The 20,430-nt window shown below is 37.7% G+C and overlaps 1 protein-coding gene across 1 annotated transcript in view; it reads right to left on the minus strand.

Annotated features, from left to right (window-relative positions):
* CTNNA1 (catenin alpha 1) overlaps positions 1–20,430 on the minus strand; it is a 172,265-nt gene that overhangs the window by 118,751 nt on the left and 33,084 nt on the right. Inside the window, exon 4 of the mRNA XM_040622383.1 lies at positions 383–549. Within this exon, the coding sequence (XP_040478317.1) occupies positions 383–549 (167 nt within the window). The remainder of the gene's footprint in view (positions 1–382; positions 550–20,430) is intronic.

Consider the following 20,430-nt stretch of genomic DNA (forward strand, 5'->3'; position numbering starts at 1 on the left):
ATATTTGAGCACCTACTACATGGCAGCGTGATACTGACTACTATCTGAAATGGACAGAATGTAATACCTCTTGGTTTCTCAACTCTGAACTCCGGTACAAGGAAATGCTTAATCACTACTGCAGAGGGAAGGAGTCAAAACAGTACCTTTGCTACAAGTTCTTCATTAAAATCAAGACTACACAGGCTCATAGCACAGCCAGTCTGAGGTACACTTAGAGAAGAGCAGAAAATGGAAACTAAAAGAAAACATTCCTGGTGCACTTAGGTAAACCAAGTTCAAAACCAAAACAAACTCCTTTAAGGAATGCTGAATTAACTATGGCCAGCAGCAGCCTCGCTGTGATGGAAGGAACAAATTAGAGACACAGGCCTGTACTTACAACTTTCAGCTGAACAAGTAATTTGTAGACATCTGCCATGTCAGCCAAAATAAGCAGCCGGGTAACAGCAGAGAGCAAAGCTCGAGCTGCCCGAACCATGTTGCCACGCTTCACAGAAGAGCAGGGATCATCTGCAAACTCTCCCGCAGCAGTCTTCATCAAATCACCTGTTTTACAGCATGAGAAAACAAACTCATCAGGAATGAACCAAATAACTGGTCTACGTTAAAAATAATAATAATAATAATTCAAACCCTGTATAGTTCATGCACAGAATTTAATTTAAGGGCTCTCATATTTATTGTTCTGTTTTCTTTTGTTTGTTTTACAGCAGTCAGTACGAAAAGCACCCTCATATACTACTGGTGAAAACACAGTATCTGGAAAGTGATTTGGTGCTATATATAAAGAGCCTTAAAAACACTCCTTTCCAGGGGACGCCTGGGTGGCTCAGTCGGTTGAGTCTCTGCCTTCAGCTCAGGTCATGATCTCAGGGTCCTGGGATCAGGCCCCACTTGGGTCCCCCCGCTCAGAGGGGATCATGCTTCTCCTGCTCCCTCTCCTTCTGCTCCTCCTGGTGCACTCTCTCAAATAAATAAAATCTTAAAAAAAAAAAAAAAAAAAGACACTCCTTTTCCAAAAGGAATATTACATGCACCCTGGGAGGGAAGGGGGATTACAGTGGGGGGAAAAATGGATCTAATGTGATCTACCCTCACATCCACAGAATGATGCAGAAATACAGCAACCAGCACGTAGCACCTCCACACTTCATTAACCACCTCAAAAGAGACTTACTGGCATATGAAAAGACAAAGTTGAGTCAATGACTTCTTCATTTTTCTCACAGTAAAATAATGAGAACAGCTCAAATGCTTAACAATAAGCATCTAGGTTAAGTAAATTATATTATATCCTACAATTGACTATTATGCAACATATATATGAAAAAATGTTAACGTTTATGATGAAACCAAAAGCATAAAGAAAAGAAAATGATAAATATATGTAACGTGTTTAAAAAAAGAGAGAGAGAGGGGCGCCTGGGTGGCACAGCGGTTAGGCGTCTGCCTTCGGCTCAGGGCGTGATCCCAGCGTTCTGGGTTTGAGCCCCACATCAGGCTCCTCTGCTATGAGCCTGCTTCTTCCTCTCCCACTCCCCTGCTTGTGTTCCCTCTCTCGCTGGCTGTCTCTATCTCTGTCAAATAAATAAATAAAATCTTTAAAAAAAAAAAAAAAAAAAAGAGAGAGAGAGAGAGAGAGAAAAGACGGGAATCCAAAGGCAAGTAACAGTGATGCTAGGTTACAATCTGACTCTTTACATTATTCTGTACTTATAAAAACATTTTCTATAATGAACAGGTATTATATCCATAATTTTTAAAACTACACTAAAACATATACAACACATTTAGTATAGTTATTAGGAATATTTAAGGTTATATTATACAATCCTAAATTCAACAATGCTAAGAACTTACTTATAACGTAGAAACTTGTAAAATAATACACTTTTTGTCATTCATTTTTATTAATTATTATTTCAAGTGCCTATTGCTCCTCTTTTCTTATAGCTTTAAGCAGATGGAGGGACAGGTTTGTGTCTGTTCCACCAGTTATATGGACAGTACCTATATAGTGACTGTCTTTGGATTCCTGGAAAAGCAATTACTCCCTCCCTTGGCTGAATGTGTCCACTCCAAGCCTAAAAAGCCATTCACTCAAGCTCTTCCACAAATACAAAAAAGTACATTCTCAAGAAGCCTAGTGACTTCTGAAGAATCCTACCAAATTTCTCCTATCAAATTTAGCTACAGCATATGAGCTTAGGGGGAAAAAAGTTAAATTCAGTCTCAGATTCATATATTAATTGGGCTCAGAAGCACCCCACAGTATTAAGAGTATAGACAAGCTCTGCATATGTAAGGTCAGATATAACTCACAATGAAGAATTTCATAATTAAAAAAATTTCCTAGACCTAAGGTACAGACATAGAAAGATAAAGATATATAGCAATGATTATATGGACACATAATATTAAAAATGTTTTATATGATATTTATTGAGCTCATTCATTCATCTATTTATTCAACAAATATTTGAGCACCCACTATATATCAAAATCTGAATTACATGTCGATGACAGAGCACACAAGGAACAGCCCATGTCCTCACGGAAGTCTAAAGAGGACGGAAGACAGACAAGCAAACAATTATAGGATGATTAAGACAAAGTGCCGGACTCAAAGGGCTCACAAATCAGGGAGTATAACAATGCAATCGGAATTATAACAGCCCTGTGGACAGGGTGCTTTGGGAAGACGGTAGGAAAAGCTATTTACTCATGAAGAAGTTGTCTCAAAAGCCTTGCAGAAAAAGATACGTACCTTAAACAATATTAAATAAGAGATACTGGCCTTATACAATAAAAAGAATTTCAGCTATACATTGAGAGCTTACTACACACTAAAATCAATCCACTGCTAGGGATACAAAGCTGAACAAGACTCTCTGCTTTCAAGTGGTTTATAACCCAGAAAAAGAGGAATGTGATCACAAAGAAGTTATGTGGCATTTTAACACACAAGCTGTACGAAAGACACAAAAGTACATAGAGTTTCAAAGGAGAAAGCACTAACAACCGGTCTCAAGAAGACGTGAAATGCCAGCAACAGTTTTATGGGAAACACAGTACTCTGAAAGGGACTCTACTCTCAAAGGACGGGAAGAATTTTTGGCATTAGAATTAAGGGAATTAGCATCTCAAGCAAAAGGAACAGTAACACAATAATATCCAACATTTATTAAATGTCCACTCTAAGGCACTCTACATATTTAATCCTATGAATCACCTAGAAAGTAGGTGGTAGTGGCCCTTCTTTACAAATGAGACAACTAAAGCTTAGAAAGGTTAACTAACTTAATCACAGTTACCTGATAGTAAATGGGAGAGCCAGGATTTGTAATGACAATGTTTATGCTGTTAGAACCACTTATCAAGTTGAGACACAATAAGAAGGCATATTGGAGACGGAGTCCTCCAGTCTAACTGGAAAGTGAAGGACCTGTACAGAAAGAGCAGAAGGTGGGGATGGAAAAGCCATGGACAGAGTACAAAGAATTCCTGACCTAACGAAGAAAGTCAAAGTCATACATACATAGGATTAACCGAAGAGAAGCACATAAAATAAACCTGACCGGGCGCATGGGTGGCTCAGTTGGTCTGCCTTCTGCTCAGGTCATGATCCCAGGGTCCTGAGATCAAGTCCCACATTGGGCTCCCTGCTCAGTGGGGAGTCTGCTTCTCCCTCTACCCCTCCCCCTGGCTTGTGATAGCTCTCTGAGATAAGTAAATGAAATCTTTAAAAAAATAAATTCATAAATAAAATGAAATGAAATAAAATAAATAAAATAAAATAAAATAAAATAAATTAAAATAAAATAAAAATAAACCTGACCACACAGATGAGTCAGAAAGCCACATGAGCGCCCAGGAAAGAATAGTAATAGATTAGAAAGACAGGGGTCAAATGATATAGTAACCTTTGATTATAAAGACTTGAGGAAAAAGAAAGCACCAAAGGTGACTTAAAGGTTTCAAGCTAGGGTTGTAGTAAGACGGAGAAAAGGGCAAGACCACTGTATGAAGATTTTTAAAAGAAAAGAAAAAAGAAAAAAAAAAGGTGGCTCCTGAGACTGTGGAATTAGGGGAAGGGGATGAAGACTACTTACTGGACAAGAGAAACAAAGAGAACCAAGGTGGGGGAAAAAAATCAAATGCATACATACAGACTAACAGAAAAGAATCTAGAATTCAGAAATATAGTCAATTAATTTTCAACAAGACTGCCAAGACCATTCAACGGGGGAAAAAACTGTCTTTCAAACAAATAGTACTAGGACAATGGATATTCACATGCAAAAGAATGAACTTGGACCACTACCTCACACTATACACATTCAGGACAGATCTAAACCTAAATTTAAGAGCTCCAATTATTAACACTTAGAAGAAAACGTTAATATCTGTCTTTATGGCCTCTGATTAGGCAATGACACCTAAGCTATGACACCAAAAGGACAAAGAGCAGAAGAAAAAAGATAAAATGGCATCATCAAAATTTGAAATTTTTGTGCTTCAAAGGTCATTATCAAGAAAGTAAAAAGACCAACAGAACAGGAGAAAATTTCTGAAAACCATTTAGGTAGTAAGGATCTGGCAGACACACTATAAAAAAAAACCTCTTATAACTAAATAAAAGACAATCCAATTTAATAAAATAGGCAAAGAAAGGCATTACACAGACAGCTCTCCAAAGAAGATAAACAGCTAATAAGCATATGATAAGATGCTCAGCCTATTTAGCCATAAAGCCAATGCATAACAAAATCACAGTATCACTTTTTATCTACTAGGATGGATAAAATCAAAAAGATAATAATAAATGCTGGTAAGGAATGTGAAGAAACTGGCACTGTCACACTCCATTGGTGGGAATGTAAAATGATGCAGTGACTTTGGAAAACAGTCTAGCAGTCCCTGAAAAGGTTAAATGTAGAGTTACTGTATGATCCAGCAATTCCATTTCTAGGTATATTCCTAAAACAACTGAAAACAACTGTCCATACAAAAACTTATACATAAATGTTCACAGCAGCACTACTCATAATAGCTGAAATGTGAAATAAGCAAAACATCCACCCATCTACTAATGAATGGATTAAAAAAATAGGGTACAGGGCGCCTGGATGACTCAGTTAAGCAGCTGCCCTCATCTCAGCTCATGATCTCGGGGTCCTGGGATCAAGTCCCACATCGGGCTCCCTGCTCAGTGGGGAGTCTGCTTCTCTCTCCCCCCTTACTCATTTTCTCCCTCTCAAATAAATAAAATCTTTAAAAAAAAAAAAATAAGAAAGAAAATGTGATATTATCCGTACGAGATATTTAACCATAAAAAGGAATGAAATACTGATACATGCTACATGAATGAATTTTCTAAGCATATGCTACGTGAAAGAAGCCAGTCACAAAACGCCACATATTGTATTATTCCATTTATGTGTAATGTCCACAATAAGTAAATCCAGAGACAGAAGCCAGATTAGCGGATGCCAACAGGTGGGGCAGAAAAGAAAGAGTGAGGACTAACTGCTAATAGGTATGGGGTTTCTTTCTGGAGTAATGGAAATGTTCTGGAATTACATAGTGGTGATGGCTGCACAACCTTGTAAACATACTAAAAACCACTGAACTGAACACTTTAAAAGAGTGAGTATTATGGAATGTGAATTATGGCCCAATAAATAAAGAGATAAAGAATATCCAATTCAGTGACCTGAAAGAGCACAGGCTTTGGAGTTGGAGATAAGCTTAAGTTTTGGCTTTCCAGCTATGTGACTGGATTCCACAGCCTGTTTTTTCTTCTCCAAAGTACAGACAATGCTTTGCTGTGAGGGACAACTAAGGTAAGATATCTAATATGTCTCATTTGTTATCTTGTACAAGGAAACAATACAGGGTTGGCAGAAATTATTAAGTAAAACTAGATAAGAAGACAGAGAAATGGGTCTTCATTGTGTTTCATGAGCATCCATCTGTTCAACAACCACCTTTCAGAGCATTAATGCCTTCTTGTAACAAATGTTTCCTGAACACCTTCTAGGAGCCAGGCACCATTCTAACCATTTAGGATAGAAATTAACTAACCAGAGGTGCCTGGCTGGCTCAGTGAGTTGAGCGTCCGACTCTTGACTTTGGCTCACGTCATGATCACAGGGTCATGAGACTGAGCCCTGCACTGAGCCCCACGTGGAGCTCTGCGCTCAGCCCAGAGTATGCTTGTCCCTCTCCCTCTGCTCCTCCCCCCTGGATGCGCACATTATCCTTCTCTCTCTAAAATAAATAAGATAAAATCCTTTAAAAGATAATAAATTAATGAGAAAAAAATCCCTGCCTCCAAAGAGCTTATATTGTGAACAGGAGGAGAAAATGATAAACATAATCAAGTCAATTATATAGTTGGTGAAGCTGAAATACTTGTGAGAGGCAGTGACAGGAAGGACAAGGAGAGCGGGGATGTAATATATAATTTAAAACAGGGGAATCAAGGCAGGCCTCAATGAAATGGCACCACTTGAGGAGAGTCTTAGAAAAGGAAGCACAGGAACAATCTGGCTATCTTAAGAAATCATTCCAGGCAGAGGGAACACCAACTCAAAGGACCTTGGACAGATGCACACTAAAATGATCCTGCAAAGCCAAGGAAGCAACCGTAGCTGGCAAGGAGGGAATGAGGAGGAACAACTTTGTGGGAGGTGCAGAAGGCAGATTTCAAGGGTGACAGAACGAGACTGCTCTTTCAAGAATCTGGTCTGCAACCAGGAGAAGTCAAGGGTCTATTAAAGAAAATTGTTTTCCACGTATACATGTGTGTTTGTATAGATGGGTAGTAGTATAATGGCAAAGTAACAGGATCATAAAATTAGAAGTCACACAGAAACTGTAGCTTCACCACTAAACAGTTCTCAATTTCTACAACTATAAAACAGAGATAATACAGGTAATCCTCAATTTGCACAGTAGCACAGGTCCATAAAAATAACCATGCAAGCTGTAACACTGCAAAGTAATCTTAACCAATGGGAAAATTATGATTATCCTGTGACCCTTAACATTTTTTGGCAAAATGTTAAAAGCTCCTTTACTACTAATTACAAATGTCCAGGGAAATGGAAAAAAAAAGTACAATTAATATTTATTTAATACATTGTAACTTAAAAGATTATGAAGAATGAGAATTAGTTTTTTTTTTCTTTGTAAGAGAACTACTCAAAAGTAGTTTAAAAAAAAAAAGATTTTATTTATTTATTTGAGAGAGGGAAAAGCAAACTCATTGCTGAGCAGGGAGCGTGATGTGGGGCTCAATCCCAGGACCCCGAGATCATGACCTGAGCTGAAGGCAGATACTTAACCAACTGAGCCACCCAGGTGCCCCCAAAAGTAGTTTTTGAACACTTGCCTTCTTCAACATTTAACTTAGGATACAGACAATGCATCTCTTCTACCAGTGGGCAAATTGTCCTACTGCTTTCTAAATTTGGATGAGTTTCCAACATTTTATCCTTTGCACTTTCAATGTCATGAAATATCTCCTAGAGTTCCTTTAGTGTAAAGGTTTTGAAGACACCACTTCCTCTTGGACAGCAGCATGCTTTTCATCACAACCACTTTCCTCATGTGTCAGTAACTCTGCTTTCACTAAGTTCCTCTGACTGCCTATCTAGAGTCTCTTTATTTCTTTAAAAAAGATTTTTTATTTTGGGGTTGGGGAAGGGAAAGCAGGGAGTGGCAAAAGCAGAGGGAGAGAGAGATTTTTTGTTTTTTTTTTAAAGATTTGTATTTATTTGAGAGAGAGCCAGCGAGAAAGAGCATGAGCAGGGGGAGGGGCAGAGGGAGAGGAAGAAGCAGGTTGGGAGCCCAACCTGGGGCTCGATCCCAGAACCCTAAGATCATGACCTGAGCCAAAGGCAGCCACTTAACTGACTGAGCCAGCTAGGCACCTTTTTTTTTTTTAGATTTTTCTACTTATTTATATGAAAGAGAGAGGGTACATGCGAGTGTGCAAGTGGGGGCAGAGGGGTAAAGGGCAGAGGGAAAGAATCTCAAGCAGACTCTGTGCTGAGCCCCATGCGGGGCTCAATCTCATGACCCTGAGATCGGGGCCTGAGCTGAAACCAAGAGTCGCCTGTTTAATGGATTGCACCACTCAGGCACCCCTAGAGTCTCTTTAAACAGCAGTGGTGTCAACAGATCCAGTCAGCTATTTCTTCTTTAACTTAATTTACATTCTATTCAAATTTATCACTTTCTGTTTCTTTGCTGCACTTCCATCTTTGTTAGCAAATTTGTTCTTTCAATGTTCCCTTTTTGTAAAAAGGTTCATGTTGGGTTTACCACTGGGAGATAAGGAGGCAACGCAACCACACACAGATTGAACTAAACAGTTGCACAGTGATCAATTACCAAGAGACCCTGAAAGAAGGGACATGACTGCTCAGTGATCATAATGCACACTGTTATTTATGTAGCGGTTGGTACCCTTAAGAGCTAGCAACCAAGTCCGTATTTCATGCATTCACTAATAGTTTAGTTACCATGGTAACCAAAATTGGAACCATGCTGGTGGGGGACTGGTATTTTTTTAAGATATTTATTTATGTATGTATGTATTTATTTATTTATTGAGAGAGAGAGAGAATAAGCAGGGAAAGGGCAGAAGGAGATGGAGAGAGAATTCCAAGTAGACTCCATGCTGAGCACGGAACCCCATATGGGGCTCAATCTCATGACCCCCTCACAGATCATGACTTGAGCCAATATCAAGAGTCAGATACTCACCTAAATCAGCCACAAGACATCCCAGAGGACTGGTATTATTTAACTAAACTAGGTAAGTGATATTTGTACATATTGGAACTATGCAAAAGTGAGGATTGCCTGTATTTACTTCCTAGGGTTGCTGTGGAGATAAAGACACATGTTCAGTAAAGAGCTTAAAACAGTGCCTGCACTCCCATACTATCTACTATCACTATTGGAATTATAGATAGATGAAGGGGGAGAGGCAGGGAGAAAGACACAGAAGATATGTAAGTGAAGAATGAAGATTCTGGATCACAGACAAAACACACATAGCCATGAAAGGGGAAAAAGGAGGTTCCTGGACCGTCAGATGAGAAGTGAAAGCAGAGGTAGCAAGAGGCCGGCTGCCAGGCAGTATGAAGCTCAGCACTGTTAGATAATCTCATTTGCTCAGAAGAAGTAAGTGAGGCTATCCTAAAAACTGAGCAGGGAGGAAAAGGAAGTGAGAGTTGGGGGGAGAGTGGAATAAACTTGGAATCAGCTGCTACTGGAAATGAAAAAGAGAGTTAACCTGGGGTAAATAAAACTGTAAGCAGAAGAAAAGGCCCATATTAGGCCAAACAGGTGAACTTAAAGTAGATTCTTAAAATTATAGTCCATCTAAAATGAATCAAAATTCTTTATTAGCCTACATCCAAATGGACAAATCTTGTAGATAATTTTAAATGTAATTTAATCACTTAACCTCACTGTATTGATCCCCCAAGTTTTCACCAACTCTAACCTCTCTTTCACCAAAACCTCCTCCTTCTAAATTCTCACTCCCACACAGATTCCTCTTCAATAGCCTCATGCCTTCTACAGCTAGCCTATCATTACAAAGTAAAATCAGGCCAAATGACAACAAATAAGAGGAAGGAAGAGTCACCTCTCTAAAAGGAACATGACAGTAAGATTGATTTGAGATGTTAAGTTTTAAAAAATAGTCAAATAAATAAAATCTTTTTTAAAAAGTATGCTCTGTAACTAACTGACAGTTATATTTTATTATTCTTAAAGAATTCTTGATTCTGAAGTCACACGGTCAGCAGTAAAGGCAGAAAATGTAACTGGGTCCTCTGGCCTTGTCCCAATTGTCTCCAATCAATTCCACACTGCATGAGGTATTCACTACGATATGAAAGAGATGAAATTTAAGAGAATCTCTAATACTGTTCCATCTGCCATGAAATCAGAACTATCAACATGCCCATCCCCTGGTGTTTTCCCCCAACTAAGCCGGGGATAGAAGTTAAGTTACTCTGGAGTTCAGAACAAGGACAAAGGGCAATTGTAAAGGAAATAAACCCAAAACCCTACAGTTCTACATCAGAACAGGACACGATCAAGGCCTTTATGAAGCATCAAATATCTTAAGTAAACTCCCCTGAATGCAATCCAACTTTTTATAAAGTTATAGGGAAAGAATATGCTTGTAAACAGTGTAGGGTAGCGGGGTCTATGAGAGAGAAAGACGAAAAATAGAAAGGACTGGTTTTTCTTCTCTGGAGCCTAGGAAATGAGATACTGTTATGCTGCTCTTCTTTAAAATACAGGTTACAAAGTGATGTTAATAGGGGCGCCTGGGTGGCGCAGTCGTTAAGGTCTGCCTTCGGCTCAGGGCATGATCCCAGCATTATGGGATCGAGCCCCACATAAGGCTTCTCCGCTAGGAGCCTGCTTCTTCCTCTCCCACTCCCCCCGCTTGTGTTCCCTCTCTCGCTGGCTGTCTCTCTCTGTCAAATAAACAAAACAAAACAAAAAAAGTGATGTTAATAAATACACTCTATTCTCCCAAAATACCGTATGGAATAGATCAAACAAGGTGCTGGAACTGGGCCTGAATCCCAACTTTGCTACTGGGTACCTATGTGAATTCAAGTTGCTTCATGTCTACCTGTCTAGTCTTCCGTAAAATGAGAATACCGTATCTCAGTGCACTGGGTTGTTTTGAAAACTGAGGTAATGAATGCAGAGCTCAACAAATACTTCTGTGTCCCTTCCACTTTCCCATCTACTTCCTCCAATTATTAAACCTACTGCTATTATTAAAGCCAACTACTTCTTACATTTTTAGAAATAAAGTCATGCTAGCAAGTTTCCTACAGGATGAAAGAAAATTAACTTTTGATTTATAATATGAAGCAGTATTAGGGGGGTACTCCCTCACTTCAATCTCCACAGTGCAGACAGTAGAAAAAACTGGTTCTTTTGTGGAAATGGCTACAAAGTGTGATTTTTGTTCCCCTCATTGGGCCTCAGTTTTTCCATCTGTTTAAAAAAAAAAAAAAAAAAAGGAATTAAGCCAATCTGAGGTTCCTTCCAGTTTTTAGGAACTGGTTATCTCCCTCACCCATCCCATTTACAACTTCACATCCCAGAAAGCTCATGCCATATTACAAGAACAGCTCCCAACCACAATGCCATAGCAAAGGGTCTCAGGTCCTCAGAAATCCAGGTATATAAACATCCCAACAGCCTTCAAAAGTCCTCCAAAGGACCCAATAGATAAGGAGCAAAGTTGTATCCTCCCTAAAATAACTACACCAAGGGTAAGTCTAATGTGCTCCTCAGCCAGAACTTTTTCTACCTTGAAGTCCAGAAAAAGACAAGACCTTTGCCAGCCCTGCAGAGGAGCATGGCTTACCTCCTATAAATTACACAAACTGCTGACTTCAGGTCCCTTTATTAATGGAAAAATTTTTTATATTTTCACCTTAAATAGCTGATAAATAGCAATCTGTACTGTACAATGAAAATGGAAACAACAGGGGTACCTAGCTGGCTCAGTCAGAAGAGCATGTGATTCTAGATCTCAGGGTCATTGAGTTTTAGCCCCACGTTGGATGTAGAGATTACTTTAAAAATAAAAAAATAAACTAAGAAAATAATTTTAAAAAAAGAAAATGGAACTCACAGTGTGCTTATTACATGAGGATGGGATGGGACAAGACTACCTCAACATACACAAAATATTAACAGAGATGGTACTTGTATCACAAAGTGGTATATCACGATTATAGATTATCACCTGCTATTTGCGTATGTGGTTTTTTTAACTTTCTATAATGAACATACGTACTTTTTTTAAAAGTTTATTCTTTTAGTAATCTCTACACCCAATGTGGCACTTGAACTCATGACCCCAAGTATCAAGAGTCGCATGCTCTTCCAACCGAGCCAGCCAGACGTCCCTGAACACACGTAGTTTTAAAAAAAAAAGTTTTTAAATGATCAAAAAATGCAAACTACCTTTAATTCATATTTGTGATACATAAAACTTAAGGTTTCCAAGAAAGGAATAACCTAAAGCATTCGAAAAGTTCATATACAACATTTCTTTTCCTAAGGTATAAAAAACCCATGGCTACTAAGTGCCACTGCAAAAAAAAAAAAAAAAAAGAAAAAAGTAAAATTAGCATACAGTAGAAAATAAAAATTTTGTGAAATCAGCTGTCTTAAGAAGTTTATCTAAAATATGGGTAAGCCAAGTGGTCAAATAAAGGGCCACCTGTAGCCCCAATCTCATTATTAATTTTGTTTAGTTGCTGCAGGACTTCAACTATTATACAGACCTGAAGTAGGTATTTCTTAAATACAACATTTTATGAGAGCACACTGTGATCAACCACCAAATACAGAGAAAGATTTTAAGATATCCACCTCAATATGCTTTAGAGGACCACAAACACAGCCCTGTGTCAAAATGACAGAAGCTTCCAGAAGAGCTGAAAACCATTTACCATCTCAAACATGTTCAAAATTCTTATTCATTTCAGGTTCAATTTCAAGGCCATATGTGGAATTCTGATTCCCCCTCCTCCACTGATTTCCCAAATGGCCTTGCTCAACTCATTTTGATCTCTACCTCAAAATGGTCTTAAATACCTCAATTTTTTTCTTTTCAATCAACTATCTCATACTATACTTGTCAACAATGGCAGCCTTCAGTCTTCAAAATAAAAAAACTGTCCTATTTACCATATTCCTTTTAAACTTTTGAAAAGAGAATAAAACTTTGGCCATAAAAATATTAAAGAGAAGTCTTTAGGTTTCTGATTCAAAATAACCCCGTTAAATCATATTACTCTATAGAGGATAACACAGTCATTAAATATTATGTTGTATGAGAGTACTTAATGATACTGAACAACGTTCAGGATCCATTAAGTAAAAAAAGTAAATGGCTCCACCGAGCACAACATATTTCTACCCACATAAGTATATACATAGAAAACAAACTTGAAGGGTCTACAACCAAAATTTTAACCACTGGTTTCATCTCTGGGTAGTAAAATTATAGCTGATTTTTATTTTCTTCCTTTTTCTCTTACTATCAGAAACATTCACTGAAGAAAATTAGTTTTTTTAAAAAAAGTTTTTAATTCTACTCAAGGAGTAACCATAGAAGTGGGCGGGGGGGGGGGCGGGGAGAGCAAGCAACCAACATCACAAGTAAGTCTGTTATAAATCACCCTGCACTTGATAGCTTGGCATCTTTACAGAGAAAAGTAAAGAACACCCAACCCTGAACTTGAATAGTTTAAAGTTCCCTACCATGGGATTCCTAATTCTCGAAAGTTACTTTTTCAATACTCTAGGTCCACTGATAGGCCTACTTTATACCAAATTCTCCTAAATATATCTGATTAATGGATCTCACCAAAAAGTGATGTAACTGTTATTTCTTTGTTATCCCACCAATTTCATTTTTACAAAATAATAAACTGACAGGACCGAGGCTTCATAAAATTATTTGCTAGCTTCAAGATAATCAAGAATTAACACCCATTTCTCAACCTGCCCCACTCCCCTGGGGCCCCAAATTTTTAAATTCACTTTCCATGACCTGGTAATAAAATATTTTCCTCACTTGCGAATGAAGATAAACTGGAAATGCTGTTGCAAAGAATAACAGATTTCATTACATACTGCTTATGGGAAGGAACCAAATAGTAGTATGTATCAGACATAACCCACATGCCCTGTGACATGGGGACGGACACTTAATCCTCTTTCACCCTTCCATTCAACACTGGGGGATATTTGGCAAAAATCACAGACCTCTAGATAATGCTTCCATAATTAGAGAAAAACTGACGATGATTCAAAGAATTACTAAAAGATGCTTTAATAGAACTTTCCTGGGGGGCCATTTTTAATCTACAAAACTGTTCATCTTTTGAGGATCAACCCAGGAAATAAACATTTAATATCATGTTATATAACTACTATAAGCCCCTCTTAATCAGCTCAGAGAGTGTCCAAAAAACCTCTCAACCTACTCGCCCTTTCTCATCCCCTGGGGATAACGAAAGGAGCTTTGAAATTTCTACTTTTTCCAGGCGACAAAATGGATTTTTAAAAAAAGTTAAAATAGAGTACCACACATATTCATGTTCTCATTTTCCTTACTAATTCAAGTGTGCCCTGCTGCTATTCAGAAACACTTCAAAGAGAGGCACTTACTTCCTGATTACACATTCAAATAAATGCATAACATGCATTTCAACTTGGAATCACTTTCTTAAGAAATTAACTAGTAGAAACCACGTTACTGCAACATCATGGTTGAAGTCATGCCAAAGTCAAAATTTTAATACCTAAGATAACTTCCTCAGCTACACTGTACAAATATATTAAGGCAATACTATTACCCACTGTAACTTAAAAGTATTATTGTGTTGGTTAGTGTTATTCATTAAACGTTTAACGAGACAGAATTTAAAAAAAAAAAAAGAGGAACAATTTCAAAATGAAAGGAAACATTAGAATTTAATAACTTCTTTCTCCTTTCCTCACTTTCAAGCTGGCTACACCAGAAACCAAGTCTCTGCAAAGCAGCATATGCTCACATAAGGGTAGTGATCCAGAAGCAGACAGCATGCTTGACACATCCCAAGTCAAAGAAAATACAGCCTCCACCCTAAAGACTTACAGTTTAAGTCAGAAAGACAACTTTAAGACATAAAACACCCAGATGACAACCAGTTAATGATTTTTTTGGAATTTATATTTCATCTTTCCTGCTCAAATTAAATGAAGAGCAAAAGAAAATAAATTAAATGGTGGGAGTGGAGGAATGGGGGTCAATACTGAACAAGTTTTAAATTAATCACAGTCCACAGGAACATGGGAAGGGAAGGAACTGGAATGGGAGCACTTCCAAAAACAGACCCAGCCATCAGGGGATCATATGAAAAGAGATATTCACAACAATAACAGGAGAACACAGGATGAAAAATATACCAAGATGGCAAGGGGAAAAGTCAGGATAACAGTAAGAAGCCAGAAGTCAAAGCAAGAGTATAAGAAAAATAAGCTGATTTCTTGGTAGCTTTAATGAAGAAAATGATCACACTAATCTAAAAATCTAATTAACTTTCATCTTTTTCAAAATGTTAAATATTTTTTAAACCCATACTCAACGTTCCAGGGTAGGAATACTTGTTTGTCAATTTTCTCCTCTGAAAAATCAGACAGCCCATATATAAGATCAAGTTCATGATTCCAACCTGATTAAAATCACACTAACAAGACCAAATTAAAATGCAATCTCTCACATACCCACACAAAGCTATGTTTCAAGTCTTCACATCATGAACTTCCCAAACCCAGATTCCACTGTCTCCTGTCTACCTCTCAAACCCTACCCAAAAAGTCACTGACAGTTGCTTTGTCCTGATCACAACTTCCTTTTAACATCTATCTTCCAAGTTGCCTATATTAGATGTGGGTACATCAGTCTGAGGCTGTTCAACATCTGCACTGGACAGGAGACCAATTTTCACCTCCTTCAATCTGACTCTAGACAGTTGCCAGGGAGAAAATTACGCCTCAAGAACCTGACATCTTGTGCTCAATATCCTTTTGTCAAGGATAAAATACATCATTATTTTCCTTAAAATTGCCTTGCCATGTTCCACAATGTTAAATATATGTATATGTGTGTGTATGTGTGTGTATATATATACATACACACAGATATATATACAAATACACATATACGTGTGCACAAATACCTCTCCATATATGTGTATATTTATTTTTCTCCTTATACACGAATGATTCAAGCTGTACCCAGGAAAATGGCATCTATGTCCTCAATTTTACCACACAATTACTGAGATAAATAAAAGAATGTCTCTTAAGAAATTTAAAATAAAAAAGTAAGAGAATGTCTCTTAATTTCAATCACTGCCTATCCCTTCTTTATGACAATGCCCGAAGAGACCATCAGTTTTATCTGATTGGGTAATTCCGTGCTTTCAACATGTAGAAAAGCAAAGAAAATATCTGTGTAACAAGACCATTAAAGAGTATGCTCACCAATCAACTATAGCTACTAAGATCACGCAGGTGCTAGCAAACTCAATAGTTTTAGCTCTATTGTTTTAGTTGACCAATAAATACTGGTTTTTTTTGCTCTGAAACTGACAAGACACTTTCTACAGAAAAGATGGTTCTTGTAACGATTGAGACTTAGTATTGAACAACATTGATTGCTCTGAATAAGATGAAGTCCTACTTCCACTCAAGGACAATGCACTTGCACTACCATCAAAGCTTACCTGAAATGGAATACCAATCGAAAAGCCAGAACTTGAAAAGAAAAGCCTCCAAAGAAATCTTAAATACTGCCTAAACATAAATAAATGTGAAAAAGGGGAAACTACAGGCCAAACTTTAAAGTATTTATTTGCTTTCTATTTACTGGACAAGAATATTCACTAAAAGAATTTACCCTCTTTTCACTTTCCAGCCATTTGAGATGAAGGGTTATCTGGTTTCACTATTAAATGTTTTCTCAAGGGGCGCCTGGGTGGCATAGTCGGTTAAGCACCTGACTCTTGGTTTCTGCTCAGGTCATGATCTCATGAACTCAGGGTCATCAGGGTCCATGGCCAGCTCAGAGTCTCCTTTAAGACTCTCTCTCCCTCTCCCACTGCCCTTCCCCCTGCGTACCTGCAGCCCAATAAGATATATCTCAATCGTTGAGAATGTGGTAAAATTCCAATTGATAAGAAGAATAACCAGGATTCAACCAATCAACAAAGTAGGATGAAGGTTTACAGATACCTACCACTGCCCTAGGGTCTCTACAAGCACCATGAAGAATGGCCAACATCAATGTTGTTCGTGGGAACAAAATAAAGCACATTTTTTTAAAGGAAGTAGCATTTTACATCTATAAAAATAGCAAACAATGTTAATAGACTAACCTACTACTTGTCAAAAAGGATAATTTGCTTCGACTCAATACTTTTATTATACCCTTACTCCTTTGGAGAACTCTCCTCCATTCCTCATGTCCTAGGGTGAACATCTGATCCAGGCTGGCTAGAAACTGGTTCAGTGCTGAGCATGACCCAAGCAAAACTAACCAGTCCCCTCTATGACTAAAATACAGAGGTGGAGGAAGATAAGTTCTTTTTCTGCTAGGATAACAAAACCAGGATGACCACCTCAAACTACAGGTGGACATCTTGTCCAACATATACATATGAAAAGAGAGGTAAGCTCAATGAAATATTATGTAGCCATAAAAAAGGGGATGAGATCGTGCCATTTGCAACAACATGGATGGACTTAGAGGGTATTAAGTGAAATAAGTCAGACTAGAGAAGGACAAATACCTTATGATTTCACTCATATGTTGAATCTTAAAAAAAAAAAAGAATGAACAAAAAACAGAATCAGACCTATAGAGAACTGACAGATGCCACAGGGGAAACGGATGGGGCCAACAGGCAAAATAAGTGAAGGGGAGTGGAAGATACAGGCTACCAGTTATGAAATTTAAAAAGTCACAGGAATAAAAGGCACAGTGTAAGGAATACAGTCAATTTTTTAACAGCAATACATGGTGACAGGTGGTAGCTATACCTGTGATCAACACAGCATAATGTATAAACTTGTCCTATCACTATGTTGTGTATCTGAAAGTAATGTAACATCGTGTGTCAACTACTCAAATAAGGAAAGAAGGGAGGAAGGGAGGGAGGGAAAGAAAGTGAAATAAATGGAGTCAAGTGATGAAGAAAGCCTTACATCCTTTGAGTCACTCACAGCTAACTATCCCTGAACTCAAAATCTACTCCTGGAATTCCCAATTACGAAGGCCCATAAACTCCCTTTTTGCTTTAACAACTCTGAACTGAATGTATTTTTGTCACTTGTAATTAGTGAGGTTATATGAACATCAGCAACCTAAGATATAACCCTACTGGAGAAAGCCCTACAACCTGTGTTTGTACCTGAGGAAATGGTAGATACACGGGTATATGCATACGTAAAACTTCATCAAACGGTATACTGATTTGTGTACTTTGTTGTATATAATTATACTTTAATTTGTAAAAAAAAGATCTGTGCCCCTGTATTTCTACTCCTGGAGATGTATCTTAATGATACAATTTTTAAAAAGGGACGGGGGGGGACACTGTACATTTCACAACTTGAGCATTATTTATATCAAAAACGTAAAAATGACTTTTAAGTCCAACAGGGAAATTATGCAATAAAAAAAATTTTTAACATTATAAATTCCAAGGTCATACTAAATTTAAAAATGCCTATAATCAATGTAAAATTTTTTACAAGACAATAAAATGCTATCAAAGCTAGAATTAAAACTAGGGTAAAATGCATATGCATTTAGTCAAGGACTTGAAAGGAAACACAAAGCTACATAAATATAAAATACTATTTATAATCATTCAAAAAATGAAATAGTGTAAATCTAAAATAACAAGTAGAGGACTTATATGTAAACACTGACGAAAGAAATCAAAAAAAGATCTAAACAAACATTTTTGTCATGGATTAGATGATTCAGTACACTAAAAATATAAATTCTCCCCCAATTAATTACAGACTTAATATAATCTATCAAAATCACAGATTTTTTTTGTAGATACAGATAAGCTTATCTAAAATTTATATGGAAAAACAAAAGAGACTAACAATTCAGAAAAATATTAAGTGGGAGGAATCATTCTATCCAATTCTGAGACTCCTACAGTTATAGCAATAAAGACCATGTGGGTACTGGCAAAGGAAAGACACAGTGATCAATGGAACAAAATAAAGAACCCAGAAATAATCCCACAGAAGCATAGCTGACCAATTTTTAACAAGGGTGCAAAAGCAATTCAATGGAGAAAACAGAGTCTTTCCAACAAATGGTACTGGGGCAACTAGGTGTCCATGGGGTGGGGGTAGGGAATGAACTCATCCCAAACTTCATATGTTATACAGAAATGAACCCAAAATGAGTCATAGATTTAAATGTAAAACATAAAACTAAAAAACTTTTAAAAGAAAACAGGAGAAAAATCCTCATGAGCTAAACCCTGGCGAAGAATTCCTACGACACCAAAAGCACAATAAATGAAGGGGGTCAATAAATTGGACTTTCTCAAATTAAAGACTTTTACTATGCGAAACACCTGTTAATAGGATGAAAAGACAAGCTATCTCCACACCATGGAGTATTCACAGACTACCTAACAACAAAAAGTTACTAACTATTGATATACAAACTTGAAAGGCTCTCAAGGGCATCATGTTGACTAAAAAAAGCCAATCTCAAAAGGTCATATACTGTCTGATTCCATTCATACAATGTTCTTGAAATGACAAACTTAGACATGGAGATAGATAAGTGCCAAGGATGTTGGGGACTTTAATCTAAATGGGTGTGACTGTACCGGGTTAAGCATGAGGGAGAACTTTATTATGGTGATGGTGACAGAACAGTTCTGTATCTTGATTGCAGGGGTGGCTGCACAGGGTACACAAGTGATAAAACCAGAGAGTTATACACAGATATTGTGCCAATGTCAATTTCCAGGTGTTTAAACTGTACCATACTTCCATAAGATAAAACCACTGGGGGAAATTCAATGAATGAACCACTCTGTGCTACCTTTGAAAATTCCTGTGATTCAGAATTAAAAGTTAAGAAAATAAAATTCAGGGGCGCCTGGGTGGCGCAGTCGTTAAGCGTCTGCCTTCGGCTCAGGGCGTGATCCCGGTGTTCTGGGATCGAGCCCCACGTCAGGCTCCTCGGCTGGGAGCCTGCTTCTTCCTCTCCCACTCCCCCTGCTTGTGTTCCCTCTCTCGCTGGTTGTCTCTCTCTCTGTCAAATAAATAAATAAAATCTTAAAAAAAAAAAAAAAGAAAAGAAAATTCATCTGAGTGACTTTTTATTAGTGTAAACAAACACTAAAGCAAACAATGTAATAGAATTTTTCTGACTTGACTGAAAATTGGTACAGCAAAATCTTAATGGCTCTAAACTGAGGAGAATACACTAATACTAGGTAATTCCCCTGGAGTTTTTAGGAGCACACACAGCCTTAACACATACCCTAAATGAATCAACTTACAGGAAAATAAATTATTACAATTTTTCACACACCAGGCCCCTCATTTTTATCTATAAAAAAGATCAGCCATCCGCTCAGGCCAAACTGGCAGTTAATCTGCATAACAACTGGCCCATTCTTCCTTTCCCACTATTACAGTGGTCCTTCCTTAACAGCTCCATCTCACCCCTCACCACTCTGAGGGTCTCCTGACTATTGGTCCTGCCTCCAGGCTCTCTCCCAACCCATTTAACTCTTCCTGCACACAGCTGAG

This window comes from Ursus maritimus, unplaced genomic scaffold (genome assembly GCF_017311325.1).
Source record: "Ursus maritimus isolate PB19 unplaced genomic scaffold, ASM1731132v1 scaffold_5, whole genome shotgun sequence".
NCBI lineage: Eukaryota > Metazoa > Chordata > Mammalia > Carnivora > Ursidae > Ursus > Ursus maritimus.